General features: G+C 42.4%; 1 protein-coding gene across 3 annotated transcripts in view; it reads left to right on the top strand.

The window, feature by feature from the left end:
* The window catches only part of LOC137371882 (contactin-associated protein-like 5), a 761,481-nt gene extending 744,980 nt beyond the window's left edge, over positions 1-16,501 (top strand). For all 3 annotated transcript variants that reach the window (XM_068034863.1, XM_068034865.1, XM_068034866.1), the window contains 2 exons: positions 9,965-10,036; positions 15,706-16,501. In XM_068034863.1, coding sequence (XP_067890964.1) covers positions 9,965-10,036; positions 15,706-15,902 — 269 coding nt within the window. In that variant the 3' untranslated portion in view covers positions 15,903-16,501. The remainder of the gene's footprint in view (positions 1-9,964; positions 10,037-15,705) is intronic.
* Positions 16,502-16,912: the final 411 nt, after the last annotated feature.

The following is a 16,912-nucleotide window of genomic DNA, read 5'->3' as shown; positions in this document are numbered from 1 at the left end:
CGATGCACTTTCCCTTTAATTAGTGCAGTCGACCTTCAACTCCAACTAACATCTCATAATTTTGGGCTCCCTATTGAGGCATGCAGGGGGAATGGTAGCATAGTGGTAATGTTACTGGACTAGTAATCCAGCAGCCTGGACTAATGCCCTGAAAGCTTGAGTTCAAATCCCACGATGGCTACTGGCGGAATTTAAATTCAATTAATTAATAAATCTGGAATTGAACAGCTAGTCTCAGTAATGATGATCATGAAACTACCAGATTGTCGTAAAAACCCATCTGGTTCACTACTGGCCTTTAGGGAAGGAAATCTGCTGTCCTTGCCCAGTCTAGCCTACATTTAACTCCAGACTGCCAGCAGTGTGATCAACTCTTAACAGCTCTCTGAAATGGCCTAGCAAGTCACTGAATTGTATCAAAACCACGACAGAAACTTTGACTGTAGTGTTTCAAGAAGGCAGCTCACCATCACCTTCTCAAGGGCTTGCCTCCAATTAATGGCCCATTAATCTCCTTTAGGAGATTATTAAGGGGCCAGGGCATTAGGGAAGGCAATTTTCAATTCAGATTTCAGCAATCCTGTCCAGTCTGGTACATATCCGTGTACAGTTGTGGGGGTCGCTCTGTGAACGTGTGCTGGAAATCAATTTGAGGGGCCAACAAGCGCTGGGTTGAGGGCTGTATCTTCACTCAGCCTCCACGGCCACTTTCCCTCCTTTTCATGGACCTGTCCCTTTCATGAGCTGCCTATGCTTCACGGCAAGGCATCGGCAGCCCCCAGCATGGCTTTTGCCGCTGGCCCCAGGCAGGCAGCTCCCTCCTCTTGTAGGCGCTCGCCGCCTCTAATTGGGCACTGAACTCACCTCCTACCCAATTAGGGTATTTGCATTCCAAGATCACCTCGCTGCTGAAGCACAGGGTTGGGACCTTGAAATGCTCCGGGGTGGCGGGTTCCTGACCCCGGAACAAAAATCCAGCTCGAGGTGTCCCTTTCCAATCGGCATTGGTGGATCCCTGAGGATAAGTCTCCAAACGGCCCATTCAGCCACAGGCATTGTAGGGGCAAGAGAGGGCAGAGGGGGCGTAATGTAAGGTACACACCCTCTCTTCCTCTCACAACATCAGGATCCACTTAGTGAGGGCGGCACAGTGGCGCAGTGGTTAGCACTGCAGCCTCACAGCTCCAGGGACCCGGGTTCGATTCTGGGTACTGCCTGTGTGGAGTTTGCAAGTTCTCCCTGTGTCTGCATGGGTTTTCTCCGGGTGCTCCGGTTTCCTCCCACAAGCCAAAAAGACTTGCAGGTTGGTAGGTAAATTGGCCATTATCAAAAAAAAATTGTCACTCGTATAGGTAGGTGGTAGGGAAATATAGGGACAGATGGGGATGTTTGGTAGGAATATGGGATTAGTGTAGGATTAGTATAAATGGGTGGTTGATGGTCGGCACAGACTCGGTGGGCTGAAGGGCCTGTTTCAGTGCTGTATCTCTAATCTAAAACTCTCAGTAAGGGCTACACTACAGGCAAAGTTGTTCTAAAGCAAAATTTTTAATTCAATTGAACAAAAAGGTTTGCCTTATTTCTGCAGTAAATACTCCAAGTCTTAGTTAATTCATGATTCAGTAGTGTGGTAAGAATTGATTTCAAATTTTCCTATTTAATTTAGATTTGGTGTTTTGAAAACAAATACTTCAGAATATTTTTGCATCTGTTTCTCATGCACTACGTGTGTTCGTTGATCATCCACCAACGTGATAAGCCCACAGCAGATCTGTTTTATTTTGTTCTTTAAAGAAGTTAAAAAAAATCTATTATCTGTATACACACACACACACACACAGAAATATGTATCATTTAAATGAAAATTCAATGAATATTGAACCTAGGGTTAACTTACAATGAAATCCAGAACATAATTGGGTAATGCTGAAAATTCCCTGATGCTGTTAGGTGCTTTATTATAACAATTACTTTATGATTACTGTCAATTTTTTTCCCAAAGTAATTAAGGGAAAAATGATTTTACCTTCACAATTGTAAATCAAGACTTTATTGTGCCGTGGGCATTTTTTACACTGAGGGCTGAAAAAAGACTGGAATGGATAACAAAGTGAGTAAGCTATTTTCCTGCTATTGTATGTCACTTCTATCATTAAGGAGGTTCTCAGTTCTGGAGGGCAGCGAGCCGAGTTAAATGTGATGGAAAGCAGTGCCGGAGTGGCTTTAGTGAAAAGTAGGCCAAACTAATGCTGAACTTGGAGGATAGTAGTCCATGCTTGTAGGGCTGTAGAGTAGGATTGAAGGCTAAAAGTTGCAGCAGGGCATTGAACACGAAAAGCAGTAAGCCAGTGTCGTATCATAGGTGACTGAATTTCTGGAGTTTTATTTGAATACTTTTCGTATTTGTAACATTTTCACCTGCATGGCATCACCTTTAATTAGTAATGGACTCGACAGGCTTTTCCGTATACTAGGCCCTCTTTAACGAAGCAACACGTGATCCTTACATCAAGTCTACAGAACAGAAACAAGCCATTCCTCCCAACTCGTCTATGTTCCACATGAGCCTCCTCCCACTCCTCTTCATCTAACACTATCAGTATATCCTTCAATTCCTTTCACCCTCATATACTTATCAGCTTCCCTTTAAATGCTTGTATTGGGACAAAGAATTGACTCCACAAATATCCCCATCTTCAATGATGGGGGAGCCCAGCACATCAATGTGAAAGATAAGGCTGAAGCATTTGCAACAATCTTCAGCCAGATGTGTCGAGTTGATGATCCATCTCGGCCTCCTCCTGAAGTCCCCAGCATCACAGATGCCAGACTTCAGCCAATTCGATTCACTCCGCGTGATATCAAGAAATGACAGAAGGCATTGGATACTGCAAAGGCTATGGACCCTGACAACATTCTGGCAATAGTACTGAAGACCTGTGCTCCAGAACTTGCCGCGCCCCTAGCCAAGCTGTTCCAGTACAGCTACAACACTGGCATCTACCCTGCAATGTGGAAAATTGCCCAGGTTATGTCCTGTACACAAAAATCAGGACCAGTCCAACCCGGCCAATTACCACCCTATCAACCTACTCTCAATCATCAGTAAAGTGATGGAAGGTGTCATCAACTGTGACATCAAGTGGCACTTGCTTAGCATTAACTTGCTCAGTGATGCTCAGTTTGGGTTCTGCCAGGGCCACTCAGCTCCTGACCTCATTACAACCTTGGTTCAAACATGGACAAAAGAGCTGAACTCAAGAGGTGAGGTGAGAGTGACTGCCCTTGACATCAAGGCAGCATTTGACCGAGTATGGCATTAAGGAGCCCTAGCAAAACTGAGGTCAATGGGCATCAGGGGGAAAACCCTCCGCTGGCTGGAGTCATACCTAGCGCAAAGGCAGATGGTTGTGGTTGTTGGAAGTCAATCATCTGAGCTCCAGGACATCACTGCAGGAGTTCCTCAGGGTAGTGTCCTGGGTCCAACCATCTTCAGCTGCTTCATCAATGACCTTCCTTCAAACATAAGGTCAGAAGTGGGGATGTTCACTGATGATTGCACAATGTTCAGCACCATTCGTGACTCCTCAGATACTGAAGCAGACAGACCGTGTAGAAATGCAGCAAGACCTGGACAATATCCAGGCTTGGGCTGATAAGTGGCAAGTAACATTCACGCCACACAAGTGCCAGGCAATGACCATCTCCAACAAGAGAGAATCTAACCATCTCCCCTTGACATTCAATGGCATTACCATTGCTGAATCCCCCACTATCAACATCCTAGGGGCTACCATTGACCAGAAACTGAACTGGAGCAGCCATATAAATACCGTGGCTACGAGCAGGTCAGAGGCTAGGATTCCTGAGGCAAGTAACTCACCTTCTGACACCCCAAAGCCTGTCCACCATCTACAAGGCACAAGACAGGAGTGTGATGGAATACTCTCCACTTGCCTGAATGGGTGCAGCTCCAACAACACTCAAGAAGCTCGACACCATCCAGGACAAAGCAGCCCGCTTGATTGGCACCCCATCTACAAACATTCACTCCCTCCACCACCGACGCACAGTGGCAGCAGTGTGTACCATCTACAAGATGCACTGCAGCAATGCACCAAGGCTCCTTAGACAGCACCTTCCAAACCCACGACCTCTACCAACTAGAAGGACAAGGGCAGCAAATACATGGGAACACCACCACATGCAAGTTCCCCTCCAAGTCACACACCATCCTGACTTGGAACTATATCGCCGTTCCTTCACTGTCGCTGGGTCAAAATCCTGGAACTCCCTTCCTAACAGCACTGTGGGTGTACCTACCCCAAATGGACTGCAGTGGTTCAAGAAGGCAGCTCACCACCACCTTCTCAAGGGCAATTAGGGATGGGTAATAAATGCTGGCCTGGCCAGCAACGCCCACGTCCCATGAATGAATAAAAAAAAATTTACCCCCCATAACAATCTAAATTGTGATTAAGTGGACTTGTGCCAATAATGACTGGTAGTGATTAAATTTTTGGCATCTCAGGCCGAGAGTATTGTGACTTTCTCACTGTGCCAACATTGTACTTTATAAAATTATAGAATGGTTACAGCACAGAAGGAGGCTATTTGGCCAGTTTTGTCCATGGTGGCACTCTGCAAATGCAACTTGCCTTGTCCCATTCCCCCACCTTTTCCTCATAGCCCTGCAAGTTTTTTCTCTTCGGATAATTATCCAGTTCTCTTTTGAAAGCTTCGATTGAATATGCCTCCATCACACTCTCAGGCAGTGCATTCCAGATTCTATTCACCCGCTGCATGAAAAGGTTTTTCCTCCTGTCGCTGTAGCCCATGTCTTCAGCCCTTGCCCAGTCCATGGCAAATGTGTAATTTTTGTTTCAATTTCTATCACTCGCCATCCTATCATAGTGAGCTTGCCTGTTCATTGCCAAGTCCTTTACTTTATCAACCCCTGCATGCGAAGAGCTGGCAAAGGCTACCAATCTCTTTTCACAGTCTGTGGAGCAAGAAAATGGCGGCACAGTGGCGCAGTGGTTAGCACCGCAGCCTCACAGCTCCAGCGACCCGGGTTCAATTCTGGGTACTGCCTGTGTGGAGTTTGCAAGTTCTCCCTGTGTCTGCGTGGGTTTTCTCCGGGTGCTCCGGTTTCCTCCCACAAGCCAAAAGACTTGCAGGTTGGTAGGTAAATTGGCCGTTATAAATTGCCCCTAGTATAGGTAGGTGGTAGGGAAATATAGGGACAGGTGGGGATGTGGTAGGAATGTGGGATTAGTGTAGGATTAGTATACATGGGTGGTTGATGGTCGGCACAGACTTGGTGGGCCGAAGGGCCTGTTTCAGTGCTGTATCTCTAAACTAAACTAAACTAAACTAAAATGCTGGAAACATTCAGCGGGTCAGGCAGCATCTGTGGAGAGCACTGCCAAGTTGACTTTTGGATTCAAAGAACAGCGGATTTGGGATTAGTTGAGTAGCTCTTTCAAAGTGCCAGAACTGGCATGATGGGCAGATTGGTCTCCTTCTGCACTGATTGATTCTATCTTTTAATTTACAGGCAAACTAGATCTGCATTGAGTAGTTTGGCTTACTATCATCCCACTCAGGTTACAGTGTGTCAATTTTCCAAACAATATTTATAGATCTATATTACTCTACCTGCCATCATTGATATATAATTTCAACAATTGAAGAATCATCTGCTCTCATTTCCAGTTTAATAATTTTCCCACCACCCAGCCCTCCCATGAGCATCAGTACATTAATTTTTGATTATAAAATATCATGGCATGCCATTAAATGCTGATTAATTTTCATCTTCTGCTGGCAGCCTGTATTATCTGTGAGCTTGTGTGTGTGAATTCTCACAGTAACATCTTTATTGATTCAGGCAGGAGTGACACCGGCACTATATTTTTGTTGGCCACAGTTTTCTATCGCGTTCTATGTGCCGCATTATAGAAATAACTCTGTTCAGTTGTGATAGGTGAGCATTGCATTCTTTTTTCAAACCAGCAACAAAGTTTTGTGGGATCGTTAGCTGAAGTCCTGAGCTGAAAGTTCCCAATCCTGATTTCTGCATCAATAATAGCTTTTTAATATCTTTTAGCCCAGTGAATCTAATTATCTTTTTAATTCTTTCTCTTCACTGTCTTGGAAGAGTATTTGCTCAAGCATCATCTAATTGAAAGAGTGGATATTTACAAACGTAAACTATTTGCACTTTCTCCCGAAGCAATAGCCTAAAGTTGATGCTATGTCATATTATCGTAGAAGCAGTTAACACGTGTTTCAAATTACTTTGCCTTTACTTTTTGTAAAGAGGCGAGGTTAGCACCTCCATTAAAGAACGACTTGCATTTAAAAATGGTCTTGCATGACCTCGTGACATCCCAAAGCACTTTACAGCTAATGAAGTACTGTTCTAATGTAAGACACCAGGCAGCCAATTCACACACAACAAGCTCCCACTAACAGCAATGTGGAAGTGAACAGGTGATCTGCTTTAATGATGTTGGTTGAGGGATAAATATTGGCCGGGGCACTAGGGTGAACAATTCTATTTTTTGCAATAGTGCCTTTTATGTCCACCTGAGAGAGCAGACCAGGCCTTGGTTTAACGTCTCATCCAAAGGACACTGACAATACAGCACTCCATCAGTACTGCTCTCAAGTGTCTGCCTAGATCTTGTGCTCAAGTTTCTGGAATGGAACTTGAACTTAAAACTTTGTAAATCAGAGGTGAGAGTGCTACCACTGAGCCACAGCTGGCATGCTTATTAAAATTGCAAACAAAGCAATTTAATGAGAATTGGTCATTGAACAATAATATCACACAGCACAACTTCTAGGTTTATGCCCTTCTAAAATCTTAGCCTGTCAGCATATTCAAGGAAATAACTCAAGCACTGCCTCATTGCTATAAACAGTAATGTTACTCAAATGTTAACAGAACGACAGAGGGAACTTCCAATTATATACCACATCCTCAGATCTCACAGAGCCTTCACAAACTATGAATAACCTCTTTTAAAATTCAGTTATATAGGCACTTGGAAAGGTAGACAAGATCTTGGTTTTACACCTCATCCAGAAGGACAGTGGGGTAGAAACTGGTATTTATTGTGCCCAGAAAACAGGTGGCAACCAGGCAATTTCACCAGGGCACCACATGCGCCCAGTCTAAATAGGTATTGATCCAATGGTCTAATTCATTGGGCCTACCTTTGTGGCGCCCCGGATGAATGCCTAGAACAGGTTTAAGTTTGATGAATATGCAAATTAGGGGGCCTAATGCTTGTTGATGGACCCCTTTATCGAATTGGTCATCTCACGAGCAGAGAGACCCGCTAAAGAAACTTCAACGGCTGGCCCCTGCCCTCTGCACCCTGCTGTCAACAATCAAAGATAACGTTTTGAAATTTTGCAATGGTACATCATAAATTAGCAGCCAGTGACAACTATGTGTGCGCCTGAAATAGGCTGTATATGCACATTGCGGTCCTAACCCTAATCACACTGTTGACCCTCCTTTCAGTGGCAGTGCTGCAGTTAATCGACTGGAGGGAAAGTGTAATGAATTTACAGTCTGTTATATATACACACACAGAATTTACAGCACAGAAATGGGCTGTTTGGTCCAGCTGGTTTATGCTGGTGTTATGCTTCACACAAGCCTCTTCCCACACTACTACTAACACCGGAGGATACTTTTTATTCTTTTCTTATGGTTGCTAGTTCCACATTCTAACCACTCTTTGGGTGAAGAAATTTTTCCTGGATTCCTTATTGGATTCCTTGTCTTATATTTATAGTCCCTAGTTTTGGATTCCAACAATTACCATATCAAAATTATATGGGCTCCTATTGTCGAAATGCTTGGCGCACGTTTGACTCCCGAAAAATGGGTGCAATGAAACACAATTTCTACCCTCCTTCCTTTTGGATGAGGTATTAAACCGAGACCTTGCCTACATACGAACATATGAATTAGGAGCAGGAGTGGGCCACTCAGCCCCTCGAGCCTGCTCCACCATTCAATAAGTTCATAGGTGAACTGAACTCCCCATTTCCATCTACCCCCGATAACCTTTCACTCCCTTGCTTATCAAGAATCTATCTACCTCTGTCTTAAAAATATTCAAAGACTCTGCTTCCACTGCTTTTTGAGGAAGAGAATTCCAAAGACTCTCAACCCTCTGAGAGAAAATGTTTTTCTTCATTTCTGTCTTAAATGGGTGCCCCCTTATTTTTAAACAGTGACCCCTAGTTCTAGATTCTCCCATAAGAGGAAACATCCTTTCCACATCCACCCTGTCAAGACCCCTCAGGATTTTATATGCTTCAATCAAGTCGCCTCTCACTCTTCTAAATTTCAGCGGATAGAAACCTTAGCCTGTCCAATCTTTCCTCATAAGAAAACCCGCCCATTCCAGGTATTAATCTAGTAAACCTTCTCTGAACTGCTTCCAATGCATTTACATGTCCAAGTGAGGATAAATGGTCATATTGCTGTATTATGTCACCTCTCAGCCTTCTGTTTTCTGGAGAAAAGTGCCCCAGACTCTTCAGTCTTTCCTGATAGTTATAACCTCTCAGTTTTGCTACCGTACTTGTGAATGTTTTGTATATAAATGTATATAGATAAATAAATAATTATAATTTACCCTCTGAAAATGTTCTGTGTATCATATTATTAATGATCTTTATTGCCACAAAGGGGCAACATAAAATATTAATCCATTACTTTTGATTTGGTCTTGCTCATTCTCAGAATATCTGAGTGAAGAGTCTGATATCTAAAGGAGAGGAATCATGGAACATTATCCCTTTTCACAGTAGTCACATGGCAGCCATGCAGCTCTAGGCTACTTCTCAACAACAACAACCTGTATTTCTATAACACCATTCATGTAGAACATCTCAGAGCTCTTCACAGGAGATGAAGAGGATCCAAGTAAGAGACTGAGAGGGAATTGGGAGGGGGGAAGAGTTCGAAAAGGATTGTTTCAGGAGCTTGATAGATGGGCAAATAGTGGCAAAGTAGTTTCAAGGACTCCCTGAAGAAGTCCCTCTCTGTGTGCCATATCGACCATCGCCAGTGGGAAGCGCAGGCCATAATTGTGATGCCTGGAAATGCTACATCAGGAGGGCTACAGACACCTTTGAGACTGAGCGAAGAACCAGCATGAAAGAGAAAAGGAGGAGAAGGATAGATCCAATATCCCCCAGCAGCGACTACACCTTCACTTGTACCCACCGTGGGAGAATCTGCTGTTCACGGATAGGCCTGACTAGCCACCAGCGGGCCTGCAACCAATGAGTACAACCTTCCCAAAATCTTTGTCTGTGAAGAAATGCCAAGAGTAGCAAAGCAGAGTAGTTTGGGAGGGAGTTGTAAAGAGCAGGGGTTGCATGGCAGAAAGATCAGCCACTCCTGATTATAATGTCCAGTTCTGGATTTGGAACTGCATTAAACATTGAATAAACTTTAATTTTCAATTATGAGAAGGGAGATGGACATAAGCACTTTGAACAAGACATCTCAAGAGAGTATGATTAAAAATTGGAAATAGATAATTAGTAAAGTCACTTTTGGAATATTTTGTGCAGCTGTAGGCACCGTCTGTCAAAATATTGACATATTGGATATGGTTAAGCTAAGAAAAGATACTGAACGAGTTGAGCTGTCTTCTATCATCATATGATGGACAATGGTTAAGTGCTTAAGGGGTAAGAGTTTTTCATTGTTATTACAGGTTAAAAGTGAATCCAAAAACTCCTGGGTGTTGTGCACTAAACCTGCCTGAGGAGATTTGAATATCTCCAGTGTTACTAAAACATACCTTTTAATTTTCAAATTCTATTGCCAGTTATTGAGAATTACAAAACTGTCTGTGCGTCTTTCCTAATATGATGATTCCGTTACTTGCTGATATTGTGAGTTCCCTTTCTACTGTAGATTATTTCAAGCCCACTGAGGAGGAGGAGCCATTACAAAATGCAGTCAAAAGTGATTCTGCAGTCATTGGAGGTATGAAATAAAGGCGTATTATCCTTAAAGTCTTCTAAATGGCTAAGTTGAAGGAGGGATGATTTGTTGCGCTTTGAGGGGCTGAATGGCCAACTCTTGTTACTATGTAAATGATGCAGAGACGGGCCAAAAGCTGCTCTGTAGAATCAGAGGACTGATGATGCAATGAAAATACCTAGATTATTCCACCTCAAGGTAATAATGCAAGGTAATGGGGAGACAGCAAGAGAAGAAAATGACACAGGGATAAAAAGCTAATAAATATATCATGGCCTAAGGCTATCTATTCTTCCACTTCAGTGGGCCAGAACCCTAGCAGGGCAGTGCAGGATGGGTTAGTCCACCTTCACCTGTACTTCATCAACGTTTACATAAGGACAATGGGCTTCTTGACATTTGTCATGGAGTCCTGCCAGTTGGGGTCATAGACTTGCTGTGCCAGGTCCCAGGGTCCTGCTGCAATAGGACAAAAGAGGTTGCCAATTTTATTTTTGTTTCAGTTTTTTAAAAAAAATCACTGGTAAAGCCTGAGTAAGGCCACATCCTGAAAGCACGTGCAGCCGCCCCTCTTCGCTTTCTCTCCATTCTCCCCCATGGTCCCTTTTCCAGATTTCTAAATGTGGTATACTGGGTTCTCACACATCTAACATTCCACTAGTGAGAATTGTAGGAAACATTTTGAATGTTACCCTCAGTTGCAAGTATTCATCATACACCGACCCACATCTGGGCAGGCTCAGTCTTCTTGCTGGACCAGCCAGTGGAAAATGGGAGGTGCCAAGTAGAGTACATCATTATGTTGCTTCCTGCTCCACTTACCCAGATAAACCAAGAAAAGGCCCATGTTCTTTAAATTCATTCTGCATAGGTTAAAAACATACACAAAATGGAAGTCGATAGATAATCTTAAAATCTAGACCTAATTGATTACCCATGGAGGTAAGAGAATGCATGCTGAGAAATTAAAATATGTGACATGATTTAAGGATACTAGTAAGGAAAATGTTTACAAAAATAATGCTAACACAATAATTAGGGTATGAAGAGAAAGTTTGAAAAGAAAACTACATCGGTCATTCGGGATAATTAAGGGACATTCTTGGGATGTGAGCATCATTGGAAAGGCCAGCATTTATTGCCCTTAAAAAGGTGATGCTGAGCCACCTTCTTGAACCGCTGATGTTGGAACAACAACAGTGCTTTTATCTGGAGCAGTTTGATATGACTGAGTGGCTTGCAAGGCTATTTCAGAGGACAGTTAAGAGTCAAACACATTGCTGTGGATCTGGGGCCATATGTCAATCAGACCAGGTTGAGTCATAGAGTCATAACAGCACAGAAGGAGGCCATTCAAACTATCGAGTCCATGCCGGCTCTCCGCAGAGTAATCCAATCAGTCCCACTTTCCGGCTTTATCCCCGTAGCCCTGAAAGTTTATTTCCCCCAAGTTCCCATCCAATTTTCTTTTGAAATTATTCTTCATCTCAGCTTCCACGACCCTCATAGTTGACCAGTTCCAGGTCATTGCCACTCACTTGGTAAAAGGGTAAGGATGGCAGAGCTCCTCAGCTGAAGGGCATTAATGAACCAGATGGGCTTTTATGGAGAGACAGTGACATAATGGTAATGTCAGTGGGCTAGTAATCAAGAGGCCCTGAATAATGCCCTGGGGGGGCATGGCTCAAATCCCACTAAGGCAGCTGATGGAATTTAAATTCAATTAATTAATAAAAATCTGGAATTGAAATCTAGTCTTAGTGATGGTGCCACAAAACTATCATTGATAGTTACAAAAGCTCATCTCATTCACTAATGTCCTTTAAGGCAGGAAATCTGCCATGCTTACCTGGTGTGGCCTGCATGTGACTCCAGACCCACAGAAATGTGGTTGACTCTTAACTGCCTCTGGCCTAGCATGCAACTCAGTTGTCAAGGGCAGCAAAGGCTGGCCTTGCCAGTGATGCCTACATTCCATAAAAAAAGCAACCCAGTAGTTTTATAATCCTTATTGATGATACTAGTATGTTATTCCAGATGTATTAATTAATTGAATTTAAATTCCCCCAACAGCCACACTGGGATTTGAATTCATATCTCAAGAGCATTAGTACAGGCACCTAGATTATTAGCCCTGTAACATTACCATTATGCTACTGACCCCCAAGGGCAATGTTAATGAACAAACAACACACTTAGGTGGCAATATTCATAAGTAGACAAGTGGAAAGGGAGGCATCCGAGTGTATGGAGAAAATAACAAAGAGTGCAGAGGTCACTAAGCAATTAAGCACATGAATTGCCTTAACCTGGTGGAAGACAACTAAGGGTAGTGAAGGAAATGAGAGTAGATGTTTTATAGTGACACTCTATAGTAAAGGGTGATCCAAGTCAAATGATTTTAAAACAGCCTATTATCTTACAATCTGATGGTGTGGGGAAATAGTGGAAGGACTGGACAATCTGATGGGGAGGGGTAATATTGAAGTCTACTCTTCAAGAAACAGTTTGAGAGTATTTGGGTAAAAGGAATAGATTCAGAAATACAAGCTTTTAAAGGCAAATCTTGCCTTACAAATGTATTGAAATCTTCGAGGACGCAACTGAGTTGGATGCTTACATACCTTGGTCTTCAGAAAGTAGAACATGCCTTACAAAAGAGATTAGTCATTTAGTAGTACAGAACTTGAGTATTGCTGAAAATAGAGTCACATTGTCGAAGCTTTTCGTCCTGACTCATCAGGACATCACAAGAATACCAATGTAAGGGAAAGCAACCACTTTGTACTGCATGAGAAGAGAGTGCTGATTGGTTGGCAAGTGAACTCTGATTGGTAGAGATGTTGCCACGGCGAATGCTTCAGTTTAAAGTGACTGACAGTTAACTGCCAAGTTTTGTTTGAAATTTAAACCAGGCAGCTTGACTCTGATTGGTCAAGGCATTGCCCTGAGGAATGAACCAGCGAATGGCTGTCACTTATTTTGTTTAGCTGAAACAGGTGCAATGTGTATACATATTCTTTCTGTCTGCAAAGAACAGGGCCCTGTATTAATATATGCAGCTTCCAGTATGTGCAAATGCACCATACTGCAAGTCCTATTGACATCTTAAATTGGTTGTCAGCATAATTCTTAGCACACTGTGGATTATTTAGCAAATATTGTTCAATCACAGAATCACATCTAATCTTGGACACTGTGTTTTGAGCTTTGCAAGCACGAGTTGGTTGGGTAACAGGTAAAGCTAGTTTCACGCTGCTACTATGCAGTAGCAACACATGTGGTGTTCACCACTGACAGGATGCTGCTTTCAAGGCAAAAAGATGTCCTGCCTATCACACAAATGAGTAATGTGATATATGAATTTCAATGCCAGTGTGATGCTAGGTATATAGGCTGTACATCCCAAAGACTGGCGAACCTTATCAGACAAGTCCCTTCTGCTGTTTGCAACGGGCAAGGTACAGGCCATACCCAACCAGCCCATGCTTACAAAAGTCAAAACACAGTGTCCAACATTAGTTGTGACCCTGCAGTTGAACAACATTTGTTAAATTATCCTCAGTGTGCTAAGGATTACGCTAACAACCAATTTAAGATTGTCAGTGGGGCTAGCAGTGTGGCCATTCGCACGTATTGGAAGCTACATATATTAATACACGGGGCCCTGTTCTTTGCAGACAGAAAGAACATGTACGCACATTGTACCTGTTTCAGCTAAACAAAATAAATGACAGCCGTTCGCTGGTTCATTCCTCAGGGCAATGCCTTGACCAATCAGAGTCTTCCTGGTTTAAATTTCAAACAAAGCTTGGCAGTTAACTGTCAGTCACTTTAAACTGGTGCATTCTCCATGGCAATGCCTCGACCAATCAGTGCTCACTTGCCAACCAATCAGCACTCTCTTCACATACAGTATATAGTGGTTGCTTTCCCTTACATTGGTAATCTTGCGGATTGTCCTGATGAGTGCAAGATGAAAAGCTTCGACAACATGTCTCTATTTTCAGCAATACACAAAAGAGATTCATGGCTAAAGTATGCACTCTTGGGCACAAAAATAAATTGGTGAACTGGATTATTAATTGGCCAAATAAGAAGAGCAGAGGATAGATATCAATAATAGTCTTAATTAGGTAGTAGAATTTGCGCTGGATTGTTTCCATGACTCCAACGACTTCATAATGTTTTATAGTGGCCTCAACAAAGGTGGCATAATTTAGAATGCCTATGTTTTTTAATTGAGCTGAAGTTGTAGAGAAACCAATATTTTACAGGGAGGTATATTATTCAGAAATCGGGCTTTTGAAGGACAGGGAAAAGCTCAGAAGTTGCTACACTGATATCCTATGTGATATAATGGCATTTTTGGTACTTGATTTGTTGTTTCCAATGCAACCAGTATAATCACACTACAGATGGCATCTGATGCCCATAAACACAAGTCAATGAAAATTTTCCAATTGTAGGGAAGTCTTTCAACACTGCAAATTGTAATTAATTCATAGTGCAAAAGTTGCAAAAATGCCTTCATACTGTGTACATTAAGGAGTGTACAGAGTTGTGTGGACTAGTTGATAAAACCTTGGAAGTGTCTTTCCATTGTATGCAACAAAGAAAGTACCAGAGTGGATATATAGATCCAGAAAATGTAGGCCTGAGGAGATTGTACTGATAATCTATAAAATAAAGTTGTGACATGCAGATAGAGTTGAAGAAAATTTCACTTAGCACTTCCTAGCAGAGCTTTGTGGAATGGGAAGGACTAGGAAAATCACAGAATAAAACCACCTGCAATCTACCCTAATGCTAACTGTACACCTAGCTGTGCAACCCCAAAAGTTCAAAATTTGGTCCCCAGCCAATTTAGTTGTTCTGGACTAGAATGGCGATAAAGGTGGTTACGTTAGCCACTGAGTCCAAATAGGGAAAAGTCAGCCAAGGATGTATGGGGAATCTGAGTATTTGGTTTATCTATTTCCTGCTTTACAACATGCCATTATCACACTACCCACTTCTGAGAGAGAAATTTCTAGTAGGTGCACATTTAGTGTACTGGTAAGGGAAGCAAAAGCAACAACTTTCATTTATATATCACCTTTAACATTGTAAATTTTCCCAAGGCACTTCAAAGGAATGCTATCAAACAAAGTTCAACTCCAAGCCACATAGAGATATTAGGACGGATGACCAATATCTTGGTCAAAGACATATGCTTTAAGGAGCATCTTAAAAAGAAGAGAGCTAGAAAGGCAGGGAGATTTAGGCAGAGAATCCAGAAATTAGGGCCTAGGCAGCTGAAGGCACAGCCATTAATGGTAGAGCGATTAAAATTGGGTATTCACAAGATGCACAAGAGCCTTTTTGAAGCAATTGCTAAGGACTAATTTCACCCCCTAAGTGAGAACAGGCAAGGCCTGAAAGTGATGTCTCCACCATTGAGTGGCCTGTCAACACTCACTGGCTAAATTCACACATGGCCAAGATGGCAGCTTGGGTAATGTACAAGAGGATTGTTGGCGTATCCACGGCACTGTATCCCAGCAGGAGTCAGAGGAGGCAAAGAGAAGACAAACAAAATTGTTCTACAGCAAGCATAGCTGCATCAAAATAACAATGATTCTGGTTTACAAAAGGGAAAAACTAAAAGTGCATTTCTTTTCTACTGACAGGTGTTATAGCGATTGTGATTTTTGTCATCCTCTGCATCTTTGCTATAACGGGACACTTGTTATACCGGAACAAAGGCATTTATCAAAATAACGAGCCAAAAAGAACGGAATATGCTGAGAATGCAGACGCCGCACTGAAGAACCATGCCAATTACCAGGATTCTGTAAGCGAAGGAAAGAAGGAGTATTTCATCTGACAGCGATACAGGCTCTCCTCATTACTACAGTTACAGCAGCAGATTAATAACACTAACAGCTGGGACTCGCTGTCTGTACAATGAGTTAGTTACAGACTCTGCAGACTAAATGGCCAAATGTTAGCTCAAAATACACAGCATATGACAAAGGACTGGTTTACACTTTTGTTTACCTGACAAAACAGGGATATAACCTATTGTTTCCTGCTAACTAAATGCCAGCTCAGGGGAGTTGAATGAAGAATCCACAAATGTAAGGTTACAATAACAGCAACTATTAAAAAATGTATTGACATTCCTCCTCAGAGTGATGTAAAGCGTTAATATAATTTTTTAAATGTAACCGGGAATTTGATTTATCTTTGCAAGATTTATTTCTGTACCTTTCTTTTGTGGGGAGACCAATTTATTTATCCGTTTCGCGGGTTAACTGTCAATAAGGTTAACAAGCTGGTTAAGTGCTAGTTTACGGCGGGACCTGCATTCTTTCTAAGCAGTCGATTTGCTATTGCTAATTTGGTGATCTAACAAACTATTAGATGAAGCTAAACATATAAGGTCATAGTTGCTCATATCATAAGTTTAGCCTAAAGCGCTCCCAGCAGGTTCCCTTTGGAACAGGAAATTACTGTTACTTAGTCATAATAGAGCATATTCCAATCTATTAAGATCAGAAACTAAAGTCAGGCAGGTTAACTGAGGAGTGTTAGTCAGTTAAGTTCCAACTGTGCCCAACACACTTGCAATTCTTGCCATCGCGAGCCTACTTTCTCCAGAGTGCCTGGTGACACCATTGTGTTAACCAATGATTTGGTGGCAGGATGCGACTTATGGCAGGATTTACAGCAAACAGTGTATTTTACAGCAAACAAAGTCTATTTACTCAACAAGCAGAGTATAATTAAACAGAATGTCTATGAACTACAACAAGCAGAACTCATGACTGAATCTACTGCAATGTCTACCGATAAATGCAGGGCTATTTCTCCAGCAAAATGCAGGGAATGGAG

Source organism: Heterodontus francisci, chromosome 7, assembly GCF_036365525.1.
Source record: "Heterodontus francisci isolate sHetFra1 chromosome 7, sHetFra1.hap1, whole genome shotgun sequence".
NCBI classification, from domain to species: domain Eukaryota; kingdom Metazoa; phylum Chordata; class Chondrichthyes; order Heterodontiformes; family Heterodontidae; genus Heterodontus; species Heterodontus francisci.
This window is presented reverse-complemented; position numbering and strand designations above follow the sequence as displayed.